The sequence below is a fragment of the Eumetopias jubatus genome, unplaced genomic scaffold (genome assembly GCF_037043125.1).
Source record: "Eumetopias jubatus isolate StellerSeaLion01/CBP00866 unplaced genomic scaffold, mEumJub1_p1.0 scaffold_3, whole genome shotgun sequence".
NCBI lineage: Eukaryota > Metazoa > Chordata > Mammalia > Carnivora > Otariidae > Eumetopias > Eumetopias jubatus.
In genome coordinates, this window is record NW_028274809.1 from 184,317,550 (window position 1) to 184,340,409 (window position 22,860).

Sequence of the window (22,860 nt, forward strand, 5' to 3'; positions counted from 1 at the left end):
CGTTCTTCATCCCGTTAATATGTATAATTTTCTCTCTAAACACACAGCCCTCTTGGAAAAGTCAATGGACTCAAAGACACCACCAAGCCCACCAAGCCTGGGACCCCCTTGGCTCTTCTGTGAGGATAATTTAACATAGAACAACTGCAAATGTTCCACATGCTGAAGACTGGCAAGAAGTGTCACCATTACTGAAAAGCTGTGTGCTTTGCAACACAGTCACCACCTTTGTTTTCATTTCCTTAATGCCTACCTGTTTTATTACAATTAGAAACTAATGATTTAGTGTTTTAAACTATTCAATAAGAGGCCCTTGTGCACAGAGTTCTGTCAGATTTTACAAATGTAACAGAACCCCAGGAAATGATGCCCCCCCTTCCCTCAGACACTAAAGCCTCTGGGCCACTCGCCTAGTGGCTGGCGACGGGCTGGGCGGGGCCTGTTGCCAGGCACCCCGAGTGCTGTTCTACTGAGGCTCAGGCTGGAGCTCCAGTTGCCTAGTAACCAGGTCCTCAGCCACAGTATTTTTCTTAATGAAGGTTTTTCACGATCCTCTGTGTGATTACCTCTGCTGAATACCTAGACGCATTACCTCTGAATTACCAACGTAGTCCTCCTGATTAAGTACAATCTTGCATCAAAATCATTTTGCACAACTTTGTTGAACATCCCCTTCGCATTTCACTTTCTATTAGAACTACTGGCTGATTTGGGGGAGCTTCCCAACACTACTTTTTCAGCTGTGGCTTTATAAATACAAATTACTGAATAAGCATGATGTGGTTTCAAAGACATCTTAGGTCATCTCTCAGGAACACTGGATGTAAATTCTGCGCTGAGTTCATAGATCTATGCTCCATTTAGTTCTCAATGTCGATAGCAGAAAACACACCTTCCAGAGGTTGTCACCTGACTTAAAGGACAGACCAGAATGGACCTGGAACTTTATTATTTCTCATAGTTCACTGGAGGAGATGACAGAAGAAATAAAAACTTGGTGTTCTGTTTTTTTTTTTTTTACATGTCATCTGTGATATAACTTCATAACTTTAAAAAAATCTTTCATGAAAGTTTGAATGGTTGCTTGCCAGAACTGAATAATATTAATACTATTTCATCTATAATGAGTTGGCCAGATGATTCAAACTTTCACAACACCATAAAGATGCTGCATAGGGCTTTTTCAGATATTAGCACATTTAATAGCATTTTTAACATATAGTTAATAAAAGTTCAATTTGAAGATTTTCAGAGTAAGATTTTTACTTTGGCTCTTTCACAAATACCTTTGTCCCCAGACCACTATTTACAAAGTCCTATTAAACTATTCACAAAGTTATATTAAATTTCTCTTAAAAATGAACATTAAAATAATAGTCACAAGCATTAAAATCATTTCATTCTTGATTCAGGAATTTTTTCTCTCTCTCTTTTATAAAGATTCAAATTAGACTAAGATATATAAACCTTCCCCGCCTCTTTGTAAACACAAAAAACAGAACCCCCCAAAAACCCCCACACAAAACCAAACCAAAATTAAAAACAAAAACATTGGATCTGGATTGCCCTTCAATGTAATAACTGCCCTGATACTTATAATTAAATTCTAGGGCACTCCCAATTTCTTGGGAGCATAGGGGCACCCTTCTGAATACATAGTGATTCCTCAAAAATCACAGGTATGCATTATGGAGTCTTCTTCATAATTTACCATACTGTGATTGGCTCGTTCTGAATGAAATATACTTTACATTCCCCAAATAATTCTACCCCTATACATAAAGGCCATTATATTGGTTTTCAATTACATGAATAAATATTTATAAAAATGGGAAATTCTACAGTTTCCATTTTGATCTGTAAGCTTTCTGAAGACTTATAATGGCCAAATCAAATCAAAAGTACCTAGTAAATGTGGTGACAATCTTGGCTTTATATCGAATCCATCCTATCACCCAGAAAAGCTGACCTGGTTGGTCTGGGCTTGGGTCCTTGCACCAGCATTTTGGAATAGCTCCATCCATGGGCGTGACTGTAGAAGGCCTTCATCAGAGGGCTTTCCCAAGTTCCATCAAGGCCCACTGAGGGTGGGGCCGGATATGTCCGTGTTCTAGTAGGAAAGGACATCACCACCCCCCCATATGGTACCTGTGTGGTGGCCGTTGACGTAGTACTGCTTCTCGATCCCCACATCTGTTGAAACTGTACCCTGATTTCTGCAAATGTTTCGATGATGACAGCGATAAATACATTCTGAAAGAAAATCACAACCCACGTTTACTAAAGACGGGATGAGGAAGCGGAGGGCAACAGAAAGCAAACGAGAGATCTGCAGAAACGGCCGGAAAACACAGATTTTATCAGGAAGAGCTTCTGCGGTACCTTCACAAGCCAGGCCAGGAAGAAGATGAGCGTGATGAAGTAGAAGTAGGACCTCCAGCGGGGGAAGCTGTCAATTGCTCTGTACATGAGGAACACCCAGCCTTCCTGGGACGCAGCCTCGTACACCGTGAATATGCTGGTTCCTGTCAGGACACGAGAGAACAGACTGAGTTACCACGGGCTTGGGAAATGGGGAAACGCTGTTCAGAAAAACAATCAATATTTATCCATGCTCATTTTCTCAATGACAAAAACTCTTTTAAAGAGACTGAAATCACACACAACATTTGATTGCACTGATTCTTAGGATTTTGATAAAGTTGTTTCTGACTTCAAGCCAGGGCAATTTCACAAGCAATAAAATAACTTTATGTTCTATCTTTAGCTGTTAAATGCATCTAAGAGCTTGGAAAGGAAACGAACGTTCAAACCAAGTAAAGCTGTAATAAAAAATAATGTGTACAGTATGAGCTTGCCACACGGGGCTTAACACTTTTGAGTGTGCTGAAAGCGCTTGTTATTGTTTCCGCCAAAATGAAATAAATTTGAGAACTGGGTTTCATTTGAAGTCACTCTCTCAGAGGGACACTAAAGTTCCTAGGGCTCCAAAAATTAATATGATGGAGCCTGTCTTCGGATTCCATGGTGTTGACTGAACCCTGAAATGTAAGGCAGTAAATCATCAAATAGCACTTTGTATTGTCTGGGAGAACTATCTCATTGGAAATGCTACTGCTGATGATGGGAAGAAAGAAAAGCAAGATATATGTAGACAGATCTTTGAAATAGTTCAGGGAATCTAAAATGCCATTTGGGGGAAAGACAGTGTTCAATTCTCGTAACATTATGAGGGATGTGTGATTATTTCCCCACTTTATAGATGGGAAAACTGAAGCACATAAAGAGTAAGTAATTTATCTAAGGAGGCACAGATAATAATAGGGGAAGTAGAATTAACCCAGGCATTCTGGAAAGAGGCCCTGCATATCTAACTGTGACGATATCCTGACTCCTGACAACCTTTCTGTGGTTTGTTTTCCCCATCTGTAAAGTGGGTAAATAATATCTCACAGGGTGGTGAAGACTAAATAATTTCATTTCTGTAAAGCACTGACACATGGTGAGTACTGAATAAATTTTAAGTACTGTTATTGTACAAATTGAAAATAATTGCTTAACGTGATTTTGTGCGAGAACACCTAAGTAAAAAGTAGAGTGCTGAATTAAAGTTGTTTGTAAAACAAATACGATACATGTTGTTATTCACAGAACTATAAACATTTGCACCCAAGAGATTCCACTGTCATAAACAGGTTATTACAGGACATAAAACTAATTATCCATCCAGGTATGTTCTAATCACACAGAAGCTTAAAACGAGAATATGTATACGATTAGATGGCCAAACTAAGAAGGGGGTTCCTAAAGTTGGCTGGTGACCAGCTGTTTCTCTGAGCCTGTGCATGCAGGAAGAATAATTACAGCATCAACGAACCAAAGTGTGTAGAACAGCAGAAAAGCCTAGTGGTAAATGGGGACAAATGGAACAGAAGCAGCTCTGAAAGAAAAGCTGAGAAAGAAGGAAAGCGTATTCTCATTTAGTGAGTGCCTATTATGCTAAGTACTGTACATGAAACATAACTTCATATAATCATATTTGTACAGTGAAAAGTTGTTGCCACGACAACTAGTATTTGTAAATCATATTTGGCATCAAGGCTCTTTTACATATTTAAATGCTAAGGAAATCTCTAATGAGGCAGGTAGGTGGGTGGGTGTGTATAAGAGCAGGTATTATCCATCACATCCTTTTACAGAAAAACAAAGTTAATGAATTTGCCGGGGGTAGAAAGTGATAGAACCAGAAACTGAACCCACACCATCAGGTTCCAAATCTTAAACTCTTTTTTTCTTTAGCATCTTACTTTTATTTTCTCTTGCTCCAGACCAGGACTTTCAAGAGAGTATTTTTTCTCTTACCATCCTTAGTTTGAAGGAAGTCCTTTTATCTTTCCTTAGGAACTATGGTGGCTAAGGATATAGCATACTGAGAACCTCATACAAGAAGATGGCTTTTAAGGAAAAGATTCAGAGAAGAACAGCATGCACAAAAAATAAAACGCCAAAAGAAAACAGAAGTCATTCTTTTCATCAATGATTTATATGTACTAAAAATGTCCAACATTTTGCTTTTGTGGACTGCATATGAAAGACAATTTTCACATAAAACAAATCATTTATGTCCCTTATTTTCTTCTAGTTATTCGAACTAAAACAGAAATGTGGCTACAGAAATCCATTATGAATAACTATTAAAGCTTAATTGTTTTACCAATTGAGCATTTACAGGTAAAATACGAGCACTGTCAATGTAAGGTTAAATTTGAGAGGAACACTGAATCACCCTTCCAATAACTGGCCAGGTCCTTCTTTATTAAATCCACAGGGAATATGCTATTTGGGAGTAAGTAAAAAAATAATATGTTCTAATCTTGAAGAGTTTCCTTCATTTTTCCTATTTTGACACACAAAAATGGGAAAGAAGTAGAAACCCACCATGTGGCTCAAAGAGCAGGGTTTGTTGATACAAAGAGATGAGACATTTGTGAAAATGTAACCAAAAAACTCCCAGAGCAATGCTGACTACTGAAGGAAGTGCTTCCCCTACCTGTGAGCTACCCTCTATCAAAGGCTGTGAAGAAGCTACTAAGAGTTGCAGGAGCAAACCCAATTGGGTAAGACCTTCCTCGTCACTTTTCTGCTCCTGACTTTGCAAAGTGTATGAAAAGAAAATCCCTTTTGGAAAGATTTCCCAATGGTTTGCCACCATTTAAACTGATAAAAATCAAGGTTATGATCATCTTATTTTCTTTGGTAAGTGGACAACACTGAGGAAGAAAACTAGAGCTGCTCAAACTACTTTGCACACACTGCTCTCCCCCCCACCCCTCCCCGCCCCATGCTTCTCTCTGGTCCTCTTAGCTGAGTCCTGTGAGGCAGCCCTGCTCACTGCCATTGTCCTCAAGCTACCCTGGGTTCTCAGACCTCCCAGGAAGCCCGGCTCGCACCTGCCACCTCACTTATCTTGTGTCCTGTGTCCTGCTGCCGCATTTATCTCCCTCACTAGCATGAATTAGCTAACTAACTTGGTGAGCACTCAAAGTTAAAACTATCTTTCACCTCTGTACCTGGCATTGTGAGCACTCAAGAATTACTGATAAACCAAACAATTATCATGGTATTAAGACATATGAAGGCTTTTTCAAATATCTGCTTTTGTATTAATTCTTCCTCACTGTGAATATTGCACAGATAATTTGGAAGCAAAGGGAATACTTTTACAACTGACTTTATGTTTTGCTGACTTTCCAAAATTCACTTAAAACATATACACATATATAGATTTCAAAGCCCATACTAAATCCTAACCAGAAAGTCTTCCCCTACACTACATCACAAACTAATGATGGAATGTATGGTGATTAACATAACAATAAAAAATGTAAAGAATTATACCACTCACTTTCCAGGGTCTCCAGCATGCAGAGGGCAGACTATGGAGCTTTTCAGCCTCCATAATTGTGCGACCCAATTCCTATAATAAATCTCTTCTTTTTATTATTTTAAAAAAAAGTCTTCCTCTATTGTTTGATCCACCATGGGAAATTTCTAGAAAATATTATATATTATACATACAAAATATTTTTTCTAGATATACCCCAGAATACTTTTAGTCCATTTTAATTATAGAACTAAACTTGCTAGCTGAAAAGACCACATTTTGTTAAATGAATAATGATTCTACAATACCATGTGGGGATAGAATGCATTCTCCTTCTGCAAAACAATGTGGCCTGCTCCAAAAATATCTCTGCGAAGCTACTGGAATTGTACCACATTCTTGGACCCCAAATTCTTAAAGCAAAAATTCAAGTTGTAGAAGAAACAAAATCACAACACTCAGCTCATCAATTCTAATTTCATTCATCCTTCTTGACCTTGTCCATCGGTGGTTTGAATTTAGTGGAGAAGACCCATTAGTCTACATCTAGAAAATAAATACCCTTTTATTTTCTTTCCACAGGCTGCATGTACTGAGAAATAGCAGATTTTTTTATAGCTCTGAAAAAGATATATTTCCATTGTTTTGACTATCTTTAGTATTACATTTATTGTTTGGCTATCTTCTGTTCTTTTTCCATAAAAAAGGTGATAAATTGTGTCCTGGGAATATTCCCTATTGTTTCTTCTAGTCCTAGGTTACACATCACCATTGAGTCATTCAACTTTCAAAAACAGGGCCACAAGATTGTAGTGACAACTAATAATAAGCTAGTAACGTGAGGTCCCACCATCAGACTCCTCTTCAAACACAAAATATATGTGGTGCTCTTCTAATAATGGCGATACCCAATCCATTGTGAAAAAAATTGGGCAGTTAGAATTGGTCATGTAACCTTGAGACAGTTGAATAAATAAGTATATCAGGCCCTAGTATGAACAATAATAACCTTTATCCCCATGCTCAGAATTCCCAATAGAACCACGAAGGTTCCTTTTAGGACCATCCATTCCATCCTCTCTCTCAATATTAGGATCCTTGGAGCAACATTGCTGAACTTTAATCCTTCCAGTGATATGGAACACACATCCTCTTGAGGCAGCCCCATCCCAGGTCAGGCAACCCATCCCATTGGATGTTGGCTCTGGCTCCATCCCTCTGGAATCTGCTCTTAGCTTTGCAAAGCATAGCAAGCTACAGGAGTCTAGAAGTGGTCCCTGTACTTCCAGAGTGAGTCATCCCTCCTTCTACCTAGGTCATCCTGCTATAGATACTTGTCTTCTTATCTGGTCCTTCAACATATTCAGCCTGTTGTACCTTTTATGAAACTGAGCTCATTGTCTGTCTTCACTTCCCACCAGGGCACAGATTCTCACTTATGGGGGGCACAATGACAATATTCTCATTACTCAAGAACATCAGTTTCCTTCCAACTTTTCTAAGTTGCTCTTTCTGTTCCTCTGGCTAACTTTGATTGGATCTCACCCTTTTTGGAGATCAGCTGATCAACTTTTCCTCTTCTACCTTCTAGGTTGAGCATCCCCCTCAGTTGGAAGGGAGAATGAAGATATATGTTTCTCTACCACTACACATGAATGTCTGTGATCTAAAAGTGCATTCAATAATCTGCCCTTAAGCAGTATATTTTACTGTGAAAGGATATAATCCCCATCCTAGACTCCAAATGGATGCCTTTTTTAGCAACTACAGTTGCAATGACCAAAAATTCAGTCCCGAAAGGGGATCAGATAAGAGAACACATATAAAGAGCTTGATCTTTGCATGTTTCCATTACTAGAAATACAACTTGTTCAAGATGGGATGGGCGGTGCTTCATTGGCATTTATTTGTTTTGTCATGTCTGCATTTATATAACTTATTCTCCAATGAAATTTTATTTTTAAACTCTGGAACTGCTCCAGGGAGCAATATTTTGATGAAACCACATAACAAATAGGAAAAGAAGAGCTTTGCATAGCTTAAGTGGGGAATTTACTGAAGCCACTCAAAGGTAAGTTGTCCTCTCTGTTTGGATCTACATAGAATTCACTGTTATTTAAATCCTGAAGTGTCATTGGCTTCGGTGACGCTCTAGCCAGCGTTCCTCAGCTTTGGCACTAGGGACATTTGGGACAAAATAATGCTTTGCTGTGGGGGGGCTGTTCTGTGCACTGTAGCATCCTTGACCCCTACTCACCAGATTCCAACAGCACTCCCATCCCCCAAGTTGGGAAAACCAGAAATGCTTGTAGACATTGCCTAGTATCCCCTGGGGGGCAAAATTGCCCCTGGTTGAGAACCACTTTTTTACCTTGACAGTCTTTCTGATTCTGTAGCTCTGCCCTGTGGTGCCTACCTAGCTCAGGGCCTCGCATATGATTTGTCTTTATTAGGTATTTTGAACTGAATTGAAGTTCCTCTCTTGACACAGGGGAAAATGGAACAGTTGTGGGATTTCTCAAAATTTCTCCTCCTTTGGCTTATTATGGACAGTTTGGAGGTTAAACAATTTTAGGCCAAAGGAGAGACCTAAAAATGCATTTCTGGACTATATTTACAATAGTCTACATTTGAATTTGACATTTTATTCATCTCTAAAGATTGTTGAAGGCTAAAAGCCTAGATCCTAAGACATCATTTGTTTGTAGAAAGTATTTGCCACACAGTGGATAGCTCAATATTACCATTACATTAATATTATGAGTTTTCTGTTGGAAGAAAAATCTTATTTTTTTTTTTGCTTCCTGCAATTTTATAAGATGACTGTGCACACACGCATCCCAAGGGGAATATTTTCATTTGCGAAATGAGATATTATAAGTATATTAATTAAGTTTAAAAAAAAATCACATATTTTGAATGAAATAAGTGGGCACAAAAATTTTCCTCACCAAAAATTATAGTGGCACTTTCTGAATTATTCCAAGACAAACCACAAACACACACATTTTACAAGTTTCGCACCTGAATCAAAAGGAGGCATTCACTACATTCAAGGACAAACACAGAAGAAAACGGACTCATCTGTGGTCCACATTCAGGGATCCGGGCTCTCGGGACCATGAAGCAGAGTGTCAAACGGAAGGCTGCTGAGCGGTGCATGACACGTGTGGGCGTAAGTCTCAACAGTGGAATCTGAGCAGCCATGACCAAATTTCAAACAGCATGGCGGCCTCTCTAATTCAATTACATCTCATAGCTTGGGGTCATATTTGACAACAGAATCTACACTGAAATCCTTTTTGTTTTGGTGAGCTCCTAGTCTTTTTCATCTCTGGCAACTTCCCCCGTTTCTGGTATAAACTCTCTCCCACACATTTTAACCACATATTTAGACTATTTTAGCCAACGGTCAGTTGTGAGATTCACTGTAACTTTTTACAATATGTCTTTCTCCCACCAAACTGCCCCACGCCACCTCATTGTTTACCTCTTCACGTGAATTGCACACTCAGACCCCGAGAGTTGGATCTGTGGTGGTAATACATTTTACCCAACAGTGGTTATTATAAAAGCAAATGCCAAGGAGAGAGTTGTATTCTTAGAGTGGACGTCTGGGTTCAACGTAATAAAGCTCTGTCACTAAGGCTGAACACGTATCCACATACATGAAATGTGGATCAGGTCAGCAGACCAGCATTAGCAAGAAAGGCCCATCCTGAATTACAGAAGTTTATTGAACAATAAACCAGCTAGAATTAAATTACTTGGGATGATGTCACCTTTCTAATGAATAAAACCTTTATGAACAATGTTTTCTATTCCTTGGAATCGTGTTTAATTTTACTAAGATATATATGACGCAAAATAATGAATTCAAGTCTTTTGCCTGATAGTGATGTAACCTTATGATTACAATAATCTACACAGAACTCATAGACATGCTCATCTAATGAGCTATACATATTCAGCCTGAGAACTGCCATGTGGCCGTCAAAAGAGCAAAACAAAACAACACTTTTTATTTGCTATTCCAGAACACGGAGCAAACACAAAGGGACTTCTTTTATTCTAAATGTTTTAAAATGTATTTATAAACCTTATGTTTTTGACTTAAACTTTAGCTTAGTTTTTTTTGTTTGTTTGTTTGGTTTGTTTGGTTTGTTTTGTTTCTACTGTTAAGCACTCATTTGGCACCACATTGCCTCACTGGTGAAATCACTTTGTTATCTTAACCTCACTCACAGCACTAAAGTTTTGCAGTAGGATCAAAGGCCCTATAGGAAAAAGCATGTATATGTTTATATACATCTTCTAAGTTACACTTTTTTAATAAGTAATAAAGATTCTTAGTTGAAATGTATTTCTTCAGATGTAGAAAATTTCTAAACTTCCAAGTTCTGAATATAAAATACTTCTAGAAAAGGAGAGGTGAAAGCTTTAACTATAGTATTCACAAATGGAAAAAGAAGTGTTGACAAGGCCGGATGCTGACACTGGCAGGAAAGTTTAGGTATTAAAGTAGAACAGTTCCAAGGACGCTTAGCCCACATGCCAACGAAAACACTCCAAGCCTCTTGTGCTGGGCTATTTCCATGTAGGCTGGGAATGAAAGCAGCAAAGGAGAGGTCATGACAGAGACCTGTTACCCTCTGCCTTTGAGGAGCCTTGACTTCAGATCTAAAGAATTTCTTGGAAATTCACTTTCTGTTAGTTGACTTTAAAAAACTAAGCTTAGCCATAATTAGCTTTTAGTTACCTTCCCTAGCATTCAAACTGTCCACTACTTCTTATCTATTGACATTGGGCCAGCCAGTTAACCATTCTGGGCCTCAGCTCCCCATAGATAGAATACAGCAATGATGGTATGTCCCGGTCACCACTAATGTATTAAATAATGTTATTTAGCTGTCTTTTAATTTTCTCAAAAAGCAAGCAATACATATCATGCCAAAAATACGGTTTCTTTTAGAGTGTTTGAGCTTTGTCACCCATCTTTGAAAAATTTACTGGAAACTACAATCAAAAGAAATAAAGGCAAAAAGACCAGAATTTCATTAATTTTTAGGGAATTAATAGTTATGACATTAGAATTTCATAATAATGCAAAATTAGAACCAAGTATTCAGAAAAAAGGACCAAGACTTTCTTGTCTTCATATTTTGAGACACACATAATTCATATCTCTGTATCATCATGCAAAAGCAATGAAAAATGAGAATTAACTCTAAGGTTAAACCTGGTCCATCTGCCTCAGAATAGCCACAATAGTGAGAATTTGTTTTGATTTTAATAGGAAGGCTGACTGACTTAGTAAATTGGCACAGGATCAAAAGATCAACCAAAATTGGAAACAAATAATTGACATTTTTGTTCACAAAGGCATGTTAAAATTGAATCAGGTCTAAGTGGGAAGGAAGAAAAATAGCTGAGTGATATTAACCAAATTTAATTTACAATAAATATGAATAAAAATAACATATGACTTTAAATAAAAATAAAGTTCTTATTTGTGTTATGATAAATATAAAATGTCCATGATTTATAATAAAAAGATTTAAAAATATATATGATACTATAAAACAAAAAACAAGAAGATTTTGGTGAGTTCTACCAAACATTTAAAGAAGAGTTAATACCTATTCTTCTCAAACTATTCCAAAAAATAGAAAAAGGAAAACTTCCAAATTTATTCTATGAGGCCAGCATTACACTGATACCAAAACCAGACAAAGACACTACAAAAAGGCCAATATCTGATGAACCCAGATGTAAAAATCCTCAACAGAATACTAGGCACACCAAATTCAACAATGCATTAAAAAAATCATTCATTGTGATCAAGTGGAATTTATTCCTGGGTTGCAAGGGTGGTTCAATATTTGAAAATCAATCAACATCATACATCACAAGAGAAAGGATAAGTACCATATGATGGTTTCAATAGAAGCGGAAAAAGCATTTGACAAAGAACACCATCTATTCACGATAAAAACCCTCAGCAAAGTAGGTTTAGAGGGAACGTACTTCAACATAATAAAGGCCGTATGGGAAAAACCCACAACTAACATCACCCTTAATGGGAAAAAACTGAGAGCTTTCCCCTTAAGGTCAGGAACAAGACAAGGAAGTCCACTCTCACCACTTTTATTCAACATGGTACTGTAAGTCCTAACCACAGCAATCAGACAACAAAAAGAAATGAAAGGCATCCAACTTGGTAAGGAAGAAGTAAAACTTTCACTATCTGCAGATGGTGTGACACTATCTATAGAAAACTCAAAACACTCTATCAAAAAACTGATAAAGGAATTCAGTAAAGTCAAAGGACAAAATCAATCTACAGAAATCTGTTCCATTTCTATACACCAATAATGAAGCAGCATAAAGAGAAATTTAAGAAAACAATCTCATTTACAATTACACCAAAAATAATAAGAGACCTAGGAACAAACCTAACAAAAGAGGTGAAAGAGCTGTACTCTGAAAACTATAAAACACTGATGAAAAAAACTGAAAACAACATAAAGAAATGGAAAGACATTCCATGCTCATAAATTGATAGAATAAATATTGTTAAAATGTCTATACTACCCAAAGCAATCTACAAATTCAATGCCATCCCTATCAAAATACTAACAGCATTTTTCACAGAACTAGAACAAATAATCCTAAAATTTGTATGGAACCACAAAAGACCTGGAATAGCCAAAGCAATCTTGAAAAAGAAAAGCAAAACTGGAGGCATCACAAATCCAGACTTCAAGTTATATTACAAAGCTGTAGTAATCAAAACAGGATGGTACTAACATAAAAACAGACACATAGAGCAATAGAACAGAACAGAAAACCCAGAAATAAACCCATAATTTGTAGGTCAACTAATCTTTGACAAAGCAGGAAAGAATATCCAATGGAAAAAGTCTCTCCAACAAATGGTGTTAGGAAAACTGGAAAGCAACATGCAAAAGAATGAAACTGGGTCACTTTCTTATATCATACACAAAAATAAAATGGATTAGAGACCTAAATGTGAGGTCTGAAACCATAAAAATCCTAGAAGGATAGGCAGTAACTAACTAAAGCATAGGTAGGTAGGAACTTCTCTGACATTGGCTGTAGCAACTTTTTGTAGCAACTTTTGAAGGCAGGTCCCCTGAAGTAAGGGAAACAAAAGCAAAAATAAACTATTAGGACCACATCAAAATAAAAAGCTTCTGCACAGCAAAGGAAGAAATCAACAAAACTAAAAGGCAACCTATGGAATGGGAGAAGACATTTGCAAATGACATCTGATAAAGGGTTAGTATCCAAAATATATAAAGAACTTATAAAACTCAACACCCAAAAAACAAATGGGCAGAAGACATGAACAGACATTTCTCCAAAGAAGACATATAGATGGTCAACAGACATATGAAAAGATGCTCATCATCACTTATCAGGAAATGCAAATCAAAACTACAGTTTAGATATCACCTCACACCTGTTAGAATGGCTAAACTCAACAACACAAGAAACAACAGGTGTTGACGAGTATGTAGAAAAAAAGGAATACTTGTGCACTCTTAGTGGAAATGCAAACTGGTGCAGCCACTGTGGAAAACAGCATGGAGGTTCCTCAAAATAGAACAACCTATGGTCCATCAATTGCACTACTAGGTATTTAACCAAAGAATACAAAAACGCTGATGTAAAGGGATATACATACCCCTTTCTTACAGAAGCATTATTTACAATAGCCAAGGTAGGGAAGCAACTCAAGTGTCTGGATGACTGGATAAGGGAGTGGTATACATATACAATGGAATATTACTCAGCCACGAAAAAGAATTAAATCCTGCCATTTGCAATGACATGACATGGATGGAGCTAGAAACTATAATGCTAAGTGAAATTAGTCAGATAAAGACAAATACCATATAATTTCACTAATATGTGGAATTTAAGAAATAAAACAAATGAACAAGGGGTACAGAGAGAGACAAGCCAAGAAAGAAGACTCTTAATTATAGAGAACACACTGATGGTTACCAGAGGGGAGGAAGGTGGGGGGATGGGTGAAATAGGTGATGGGGAATAAGGAGTGCACTTGTCATAATGAGCACCAGGTGATGTATGGAATTGTTGAATCACTGTATTGTATACCTGAAACTAAGATAACACTGCATGTTAACTATACTGGAATTAAAGTTTAAAAAACCAAGAAGATGTTCTAATATAATTCATACTAATATTATAGTTGGATAGTTACAACTTAATAGGATATATTAACTAATTATTAAAAAATTAAAACTAGACATGGGGAATTTTTTGCCAAATATCTTCACATTGATGCATGTGCACAAAAATATTCATAAAATTTTTCTTGTATTTGTTGTCTACTTTCTTCCATAAACTCTTCAGACTAAAACGCTTAAAAATGGAGTTTTTCGACTGGGTTAGGTTTAGTATTTGGATGTGTCACAGATTCAATTTTAGATTTATTAAGATTATACTAAGATTGAGAAACATTTTGCGTGCATTAAAAGTTGTGTTACTAAGGAAGCAAGATGCTACATATTCCTACTTGTCCAGCATTTCCAGTGTAAACCAGAACTCTATGTAGGTGAAATAAGGATGTGAAGAAATAGTAATAAATTAACTATAAAAATTTTAGTAGACTTCATTTATTTACAGCACTTTTAGGCTTACTGAAAAATTGAGCAGAGAGCAGAGAGAATTCCTATTTATCCCCTCTTACTGCACACTATCCCTATTATAAACATCTTGCATCAGTGGGGTATATTTGCTACAATTGATGAACCAATGTTATTATTAAGTCAAATCCATAGTCCATTAGGTTTAATTCTTTGTATTTTATAGTTAGAAGGGTCTCAAAAAATATATAATATTATGTATCCACCATTACGGAATCATAGAGGTTAGTTTCACCATTCTGAGAATCCATTATGCCCCACCTATTTGGCCCTCACCCCCTCCTGTGAGCCCCTGGTAACCACTGATCTCTTCACTATCTCTACAGTTTTGCCTTTTCCAAAATGCCATATAGTTGGAATCATACGGTATATACACAGCCTTTCAGAGTGGCTTTTTTCACTTAGAAATATGCGTTTCCTCTGTGTCTCTTGGTGGCTTGACAACTCATTTATTTTTATTGCTGAATAATATTCCATTGTAGGGATGGATGTGCCACGGTTTATCTCAAGCTGTGTCCTATGGAGGGGAATCTTGGTTGCTTCCAGTTTTTATCAATTATGAATACTATAACTTTATATTAAATCTTGAATTCAAGTAGTATCAGTCCCCTGACTTTGTCATTCTTCAGTGTTGTGTTGACTATTCTGGGTTTTTTGCCTTTCCACATAAACTTCAGAAACAGTTTGTTGACATACACAACACAATATGCCAGGATTTTGATTGGGATTGTGTTCAATCTATATCTCAAATTAGGAAGAACTAATATCTTTAACGCTCTGCTGATAAGTGCATACATGTTAAAGACTGTTTTCTTGGCAACTGATCCCTATGTAATAACATAATAATGTAATGCCTCTCTTTCTCCCTGATAATTTTTCTTGTTCTGAAGTCAGTTTTGTCTGAAATTGATATAGCTACTTTTGTTTTCAATTCACTAGTGTTATCATGGTATATCTTTCCCCATCTCTTTATTTTTAATCTGTGTCTTTATAGTCAAGGTGGATTTCTTGGAGACAGCACATGGTTGGGCATTAATTTTTTTTATTGACTCTCTTAGTTTCTTTTAATTGGTATATTTATCCCATTCACATTTAAAGTGCTTATTGATATAGATGGATTAATATGTACGATATTTATAACTGTTTTCTTTTCACTGCACTTGTTTCTTGTCTTCTCTCTCTCTTTTTGCTTTTTCTGGTTTTAATTGAGTATTCTATATGATTCCATTTTTACTCCTTAGTATATTAATTACATTTCTTTAAAAACATTAGTGGTTGCCTTACAGTTTACGATATACATTTACAACAAATTTAAGTCCACTTTCAAATAACACTGTATGACTTCATAGACAGTGTAGGTACCTTATAATAGAGTGTTCCCTCTTCCTTCCTCCTGTCTATTATAACATTGCTGTTATTCACCTCACTTACCCATAAGCCATGACCATCTAATAAATTGTTGCTATTATTATTCTGAATAAACAGCTATCTGTTGGGTCAGTTAAAAATATTTTATTTACTTTCATTTAATCCTTTTCTTCTTTTTTAAATTCTTTATTTAAGTTCAAGTTAGTTAACATATAGTGTATTATTAGTTTCAGGGGTAGAGTTCAGTGATTTCTCAGTTGTATATAACACCCAGTGCTCATTACACCAAGTGCCCTCCTTAAAGCCCATCACCCAATTATCCCTTTCCCCCTACCGACCTCCCCTCCAGCAACCCTCAGTTTGTTTCCTAGAGTTTGGTGTCTCTTACGGTTTGCCTCCCTCTCTATTTTCATTTTATTTTGTTTTTCCTTCCCTTCCCCTATGTTCATCTGTTTTGTTTCTTAAGTCTTCTTTATGTAGATCTGAGTTTCTGATCTGTATCATTTTCCTTCTCTAAAGAACTTTTATCATTTCTTGCAAAGCAGTTCTGCTGGCAACAAATTCTTTGATTTTGTTTCACTGAGAAAGTTTTTATATCTCCTCACCTTTGAAAGATAATCTCTCTGGATACAAAATTCTAGGTTGTTCAGTTTCTTTTTTTCTTTCAACACTTTCAATATTTCACTTTACTCTCTTCTTGCTTGCATAGCTTCTGAATCTCTAGAGGTCCAATATAATTCTTATCCTTATTCTTCTATAGGTAAGGTGTTTTTTCCCCCCTTTGGCTTCTTTCAAGATTTTATCTTTTTCATTGGTTATCCTCAGTTTGAGTATGATATACTCAGGTGTAGCTATTTTGGTGCTTACCCTGCTTGGTGTTCTCTGAGCTTCCTTGATCTGTGGTTTCATGTCCAATATTAATTTTAGAAAATTCTCAGCCATTATTACTTCAAATATTTTTTTTTAAAGACTTTATTTTATTTATTTGAGAGAGAGAGAGAGAGTGAGAGAGCGAGCCCAAGAGGAGGTAGGGTCAGAGAGAGAGGCAGACTCCCTGCTGAGCAGGGAGCCTGATGTGGGACTCAATCCCGGGACTCTGGGATCATGACCTGAGCCGAAGGCAGTCGCTTAACCAACTGAGCCACCCAGGCGCCCACTTCAAATATTTCTTCTGGTCCTTTTTCTCTTTCATCTCCTGGCATTTCCATTACATGTATGTGAGACCTTTTGTAATTGTCCCACAGTTCTTTGTCATTCTGTTCCATTGTTTTCATTCTTTTTTCTCTTTGCATTTCACATTGTGAAATCTCTATTGAAATATTTTTTATCTCATTGTTTCTTGACTCAGTGTGTCTAATCTACTGATAAGCCTATCAGAGGCATTCTTCAATTCTGTTACAGTGTTTTTATCTTTAGCATTTCCTTTTGATTTTTTCTTAGAATCTCCATCTCTCTACTTAATTGCCCATTTGTTCTTGCATGCTGTCCACTTTTTCCATTAGAACACTGAACATATTAATTAAAGTATTTTAAATTCCAAATTATTTGGTAGCTACTAAATCCCTGTCATATTTGAGTCTGGTTCTGATGCTTGCTTTGTCTCTTCAGATTGGGTTTTTATTTGGTTTTTATTTCACTTTTATCATGCCTTGTAATTTTTCATTGAAAGTTGGACATGATGTACTAGGTAACAGTGACTTAGATAGGTAGGCCTTTTGTGTGAGGTTTCATGTTAATCTGGCTGAGGGTTAGGCTGTGTTTAAGGTATACTGTATCTGTAGGTGTAAAAGGCTTCAATTTCCTCTATTGTGCTGGTTTCTGTGTCTCTTGCTGTTTTTAGGTTTCCCTAGAAATTCCTCCTAAATAGCATCTGTGTCTTGTAGGTGAGTTGCAATCCAGTTATTTTGGAGCCATTAATAGGATGACAAAGTACTGGGGAAGAAAAATGTTCTATAATCATATAATTAAATCTCAGTTTTCTTAGTCAGACTGAGTCCTAGGCCGTGACCTTCAGAAGAGTTTCTTCACCTATTTTTCTCAGCTTATGTGATACAAGAAAGCCAGAGGGGGCTCCAGTCCTCCACCTGCCCTCCCTCTGGGTCAGAGGAGACTCAAAGTAGATATCCTCAGGAGCATGGCTTTGTTATGGAGAACAGAAGGCTCTGAGTTTACTTCCGAATGGTCACTGTGCCTCTCTCCCCCTGTGGGAAGCATGAGGGAATTTTTCTCTGATCATCACCATAAGAACCTGGCAGGGCTCCTGATGGTAAGTCATGAAAATGTGCTCCCCACCCCTAAGACTGGAGGGATTTTGCACTCAAGCTAGTCTATGCTCAGTCTTCACCAATTAGCCACTTAAAGTATAAGTATCTCTGGCTCTAGTGGCTTCTGTTCCTGGGGAGCTATGATTCCCTGTTTTTGCTGTCTCTCCAAATTTCAAGGCAGCTCTTTGCCCTGTGACCCCAATTATCTGTTAGACCTAAGAAGCATTGTTGATTTTCAGAATTATTGATCTTCAGTTTGGTGAGCTTGCTTTCTTGTGAAAACAGGATTGACAAATTCCAAGCTCTTTACATGTTGGAGCAGAAACCAGAAGCTGTCAACTAACTTCTTTTTGATTTAAGATATGGGCCAGAAATAGCATGGATAAATGAGCATATTTGATTAAAATGAGAATTCTAAACTAATGTGTGCAGAGGCATGATTCTCTACTCATATGTAAGCTAGTCTGCTTGGTCACAATTTGGTGCATGTATTAGTACCAGCATAGAAATGAAAAGGCTATGATTGGCACAAAGTAAGGCTAGATTGTGAGAGTGAAGCCTCCCCTGGCTGGCTTAAAGTCACTGTCTCAGAACCTTACTGTGCCACGTGTCATTTCCCCCACTACTGGTTGTTTCTCTTACACCTTAACATCTGCCTGTTCTTCTGCTTGATTTTAACCACAAACTCTAAGGCAACATTAAACACAGACAACATAGTGATAATAAGACAGTGGAGAAAGAGGAAGGAAAAAACAGTCATTCATGGGATATGGTTCAAGTGTCCATTACATAATAGCACAACAAACCTAACCGAAGCCAAAAAAGCTTTGCGCAGCTGTGATCTGGCCTGCTTATGCCTGGAATGAGGTCTCTCTACGCTCTCATTAGGCACACTGGCAAGACTGCTGGACCAGACCAGAGTGCCTATGGCCAGGAATCGCTCCTTTCTAGCAAGTATCTGAGCTCAGGACATTAAAAGAGCAATTACACATTTGCACTGTGGCTGATGGGGTGAACTTTTTACCCCTAGACAGGAGAACTGCAGAAAAATCATCCCTGTCAACACTACTTAGTATCCAATACCCAGCAAAATACGTCTGGAATATGGAGCAATTATTTAAAGCTTTAATAAATCTTTCAACTCATTATTTAGCAGGTATATATGCTTACTCTTCCATCAGTCATTTATTATTATTATTGTTAGCTGATATATCCCAGCATTATACAATTGACAGAGGGTTTTAATGAACTTCCATTATGGATTAATTCAACAACCCTGGATGTTTATCCAACTCTCTTATCTGACTGACACCGTGACTCTGCCTTCCCATCAATGGTGTTTATTTATGGGCTTGGGAATAAGTTATCTACCTATGTTAGCTGTGTTTTATAATTCTCTTAAACTTGAATAAATTTGCTATTGTCTTCATGGACTAATATCACATTTCCAGCACAAATCAATAAAGTTTAAAGGAGTTTAAGGACTTCTATCAATGACATAGCTACTTTAGTGAAAAGGCCCTTTCATTTGGCCCATTTAACTTTTCTAGCCTTTTAACCTTTGTATTTTGACCTAGAATTCTTGAATATCTCTTACTTTAAAGAGAGACAATAGTCAAAAGACTGATATTCAAGGTTCAATCTTATTTGCATGAAAAATTCACACCCAGCAATCTCTTACTTTTTCTTCCCAAAAGCTTTGATTTTAAGGGATGGATTAATCAATGCCATTTACCTTATTCTATCAGTAGAATCTAGTCTTTTAAAAAGTCTGCCCAAGTTTTAAAGTTTAACATTTACTTTCCCTCCCCCTGTGGACTGCAAGCACCACAAGAGTAGTGACTTTGTCTTGCTCACAATCACATTCCTAGAGCTCAGTGCCTGGCACATAACGTAAAGATAAACATGAAAGTAACAAAGCAGAGAGTAGGTTAGGTCAGGAAGAGGAGCTGGTGGAAACAAAGAGGAGACAGGCATCAGAGGGAAGGGTGTGCTGGACACTGCGAAAATAGCAATTACAGAGGTCAGCAGACTTTGAGAGCTGGCCAGGCTGCTCATTTGCCATCTTGGAGGGGATCCAGACGTGGACCATTCGTATTAATTTCTAGGAAGAGACGGTGCCTGGGGCCAACTGGTGACCCACACCAGCTACCAGGGCTCCCAATACTAGGACAGAAAGCTGAAAGATGCTCTATGGCCCTCACCTGAGCAGAGTGGCTGCCCATTCCCAACTCTCCCTCCCCCAACAAAGCATCACTCTAGCTTAGTGGTTCTACTTCTCCCCAGCAAGATCTTCATTCTGTTGCCTCATTTGACCCTTTTTCCCTGTAAGGGTCTTCTGTGAGGTGCATAGATCCATTGTCCTTCTCTCCATGTTGGTAAATCCTTGAGGTCCGGTGGTGCTGGTGCTCACAGATCTGCATCCCCCCAGCTTGGATTCCAAACATTACAATATGTCTCCATTCACTGATGAAGCTGAGCCCTGTGACGAGTTGGCACTGGCCAGGCTTCAGCTCATTTACTCCTCACAGTCTTACTAGTACTATGAATCCCAATTTACAGATGAAGAAAGTGGGGGCAGAGACAAATTAAGTCATTTGCCCAAAGTTGGGTGGCTAGGCAGTGGCAGTGGTGGGACTTGTACACACGATCTTTCGACCTCTTCACCTGCCTTGATCTACACAAGTGCGGCTCTCAAGTACATTTTCTTGACTTTTAAGAACCCAGGCTACTCCCTGACATTTGTGAGGTAAAAGCTGGGGTTTTGAAGAGACACTTCCAGTTGCTGGAAGAGTTAAGTGTGGGACAAGCATGCAGAGCATGAATGAGGCTGTTCCATAAACATCAGTGGCAATAAGCAAGGATGAGCAAGTTGTTCATGGCCATCACTACCATGAACTTCTCAGCCAGAACAGAGTCTCAGCTTCATTTTCTTGCACCATTACAGAGATCTCTGGTTGCCCAGCTCCCCTCTGTCTCATGGGGGAAAAAAACCCATGGCTCAGAATGGTCAGGCTCTCTGCAGAACGCTGGTAGCCTGAGCTGCAGGAGACAGCTCCTGCCCAGGGAAACCACGGATGACTTCTGGCCACAAAGCCAGAGGAACAATAACCTTGAGCTCCCTGGGATTTTCACAGACTTACACAGATGGAGAGAACCATCCTGCTACACGCTAGGCCCTTCGTATGGTGTAATTCTATATCAACACACTGCCACGTTCATTCTTATCACTTCCACTTCATAAATGGGGAGAGTGTGACTCAGTGAGTCCGAGAAGCTTGCCCAAGGTCCCCCAAAAGTGACTGAAGCAGTATTCTCATGTTTTCCTCCAACTATGTTCTTTCCACTCTGCCACGCATGTCTGAACTTTCTGAAACTTTTCTTGGCTTGGTTTTGAGGAATTTGAACAAATTCCTGTCTGGTATACTTTGTGAAAGCAAAATTCTGCTTTTAAAATTAAACAGACTAGCCCAAGGAAAGGGAAGAGAGGGGAGATGAAAAATCTTCCCAGTGTCTTTGGATTAGCCGTAGTTCTTTCGTGTTTGTTTGGGATGAGGACAAAGAATTCATCTGCCATCTCTCCACACCGACCATGTTCCTCACATTATTGTCTGACAAGAGTAGATGGAGATAGCTTCTAACTCCAGATTAAACACTGCAAATAGAGCACAGTTTTAACTACTTTCACTTATGGGGAAAATCTATGAGATAAATCAGAACGACATAACATTTAAAAGGGACTCATGTAGTTTTGGGGTGTACCTGCAGGTCATTTACGCTGTACTAACTGAAATTCTATAACTTTGTTCTGTGATGCAAATATAATCATTTGAGAAGTAGAGCAGAAAATAGACTAGCGATTTACATAAAAAATAGATTTGTTTTTACTTCAATTAAATGGCTAATTTTAGAAGATATTCATAATTGACTGAGCATTTTGTCCCTTACATATTTAAGCCGGTGGCAGATACTGTTGTCATTCCTCCAGACTCATTCTCCCCAGGCTGCTGGAATTTCCTGCAAAGAGAGGTGGCCCTGTGACAAAGTTCTCCCTGATGTGGGCAACTGCCAAGCCATCTACAAAAACCTTTTGCTGGACTACTTTTCCCCTTCCCTTCCATCTGCTAGAAATAGAGAAGCCATGAGAACATGTGTGTGGAGGATGGCAAAGCTGCCCCACATGCTGTCCTTTGGGATGACCTCTTGGGGCAGAGCTTACCCACTCGGCCACCCAGGACTATGACTTCAGAAAGCAGTGAACTTGTATTTTATTTGCACCATTGCATTTTTGGGTTCTCTCTCTCCTAAGCTTGCTTTACCCCAACTATTACACAGACTAAAATTCAAAGTAGCTTATTCCTTGAGCACTGTTCTCAGAAATGGCTTGTGTCCGGGGGAATGTCAGTCTGGAAAAATATGGTATCTAAAACTTAACACACAGACAGGTAAGGATCTCATACAACCATGTGAAGCAGATTTGATAGTTCAGGGAACAAAAACAAGGCAAAGTTCAAAAAGGCTTTCCATAAAACAGCTCTATTTTCCCCCACAAAAACCACTTTACTAACCTTGCCCTAAATTACTGGCATGCTGAACCACAGGCATCCATACTCTACACATACTCCTAGCCCAAGAATGAATTCTA

The 22,860-nt window shown here is 38.0% G+C and overlaps 1 protein-coding gene across 3 annotated transcripts in view; it reads right to left on the bottom strand.

Moving 5' to 3' along the window:
- The window catches only part of NALCN (sodium leak channel, non-selective), a 290,181-nt gene that overhangs the window by 197,154 nt on the left and 70,167 nt on the right, over positions 1-22,860 (bottom strand). For all 3 annotated transcript variants that reach the window (XM_028112068.2, XM_028112069.1, XM_028112067.1), the window contains exons 7-8: positions 2,383-2,525; positions 2,149-2,253 (exon numbers count right to left, since the gene is read on the bottom strand). In XM_028112068.2, the coding sequence (XP_027967869.1) occupies positions 2,149-2,253; positions 2,383-2,525 (248 nt within the window). The remainder of the gene's footprint in view (positions 1-2,148; positions 2,254-2,382; positions 2,526-22,860) is intronic.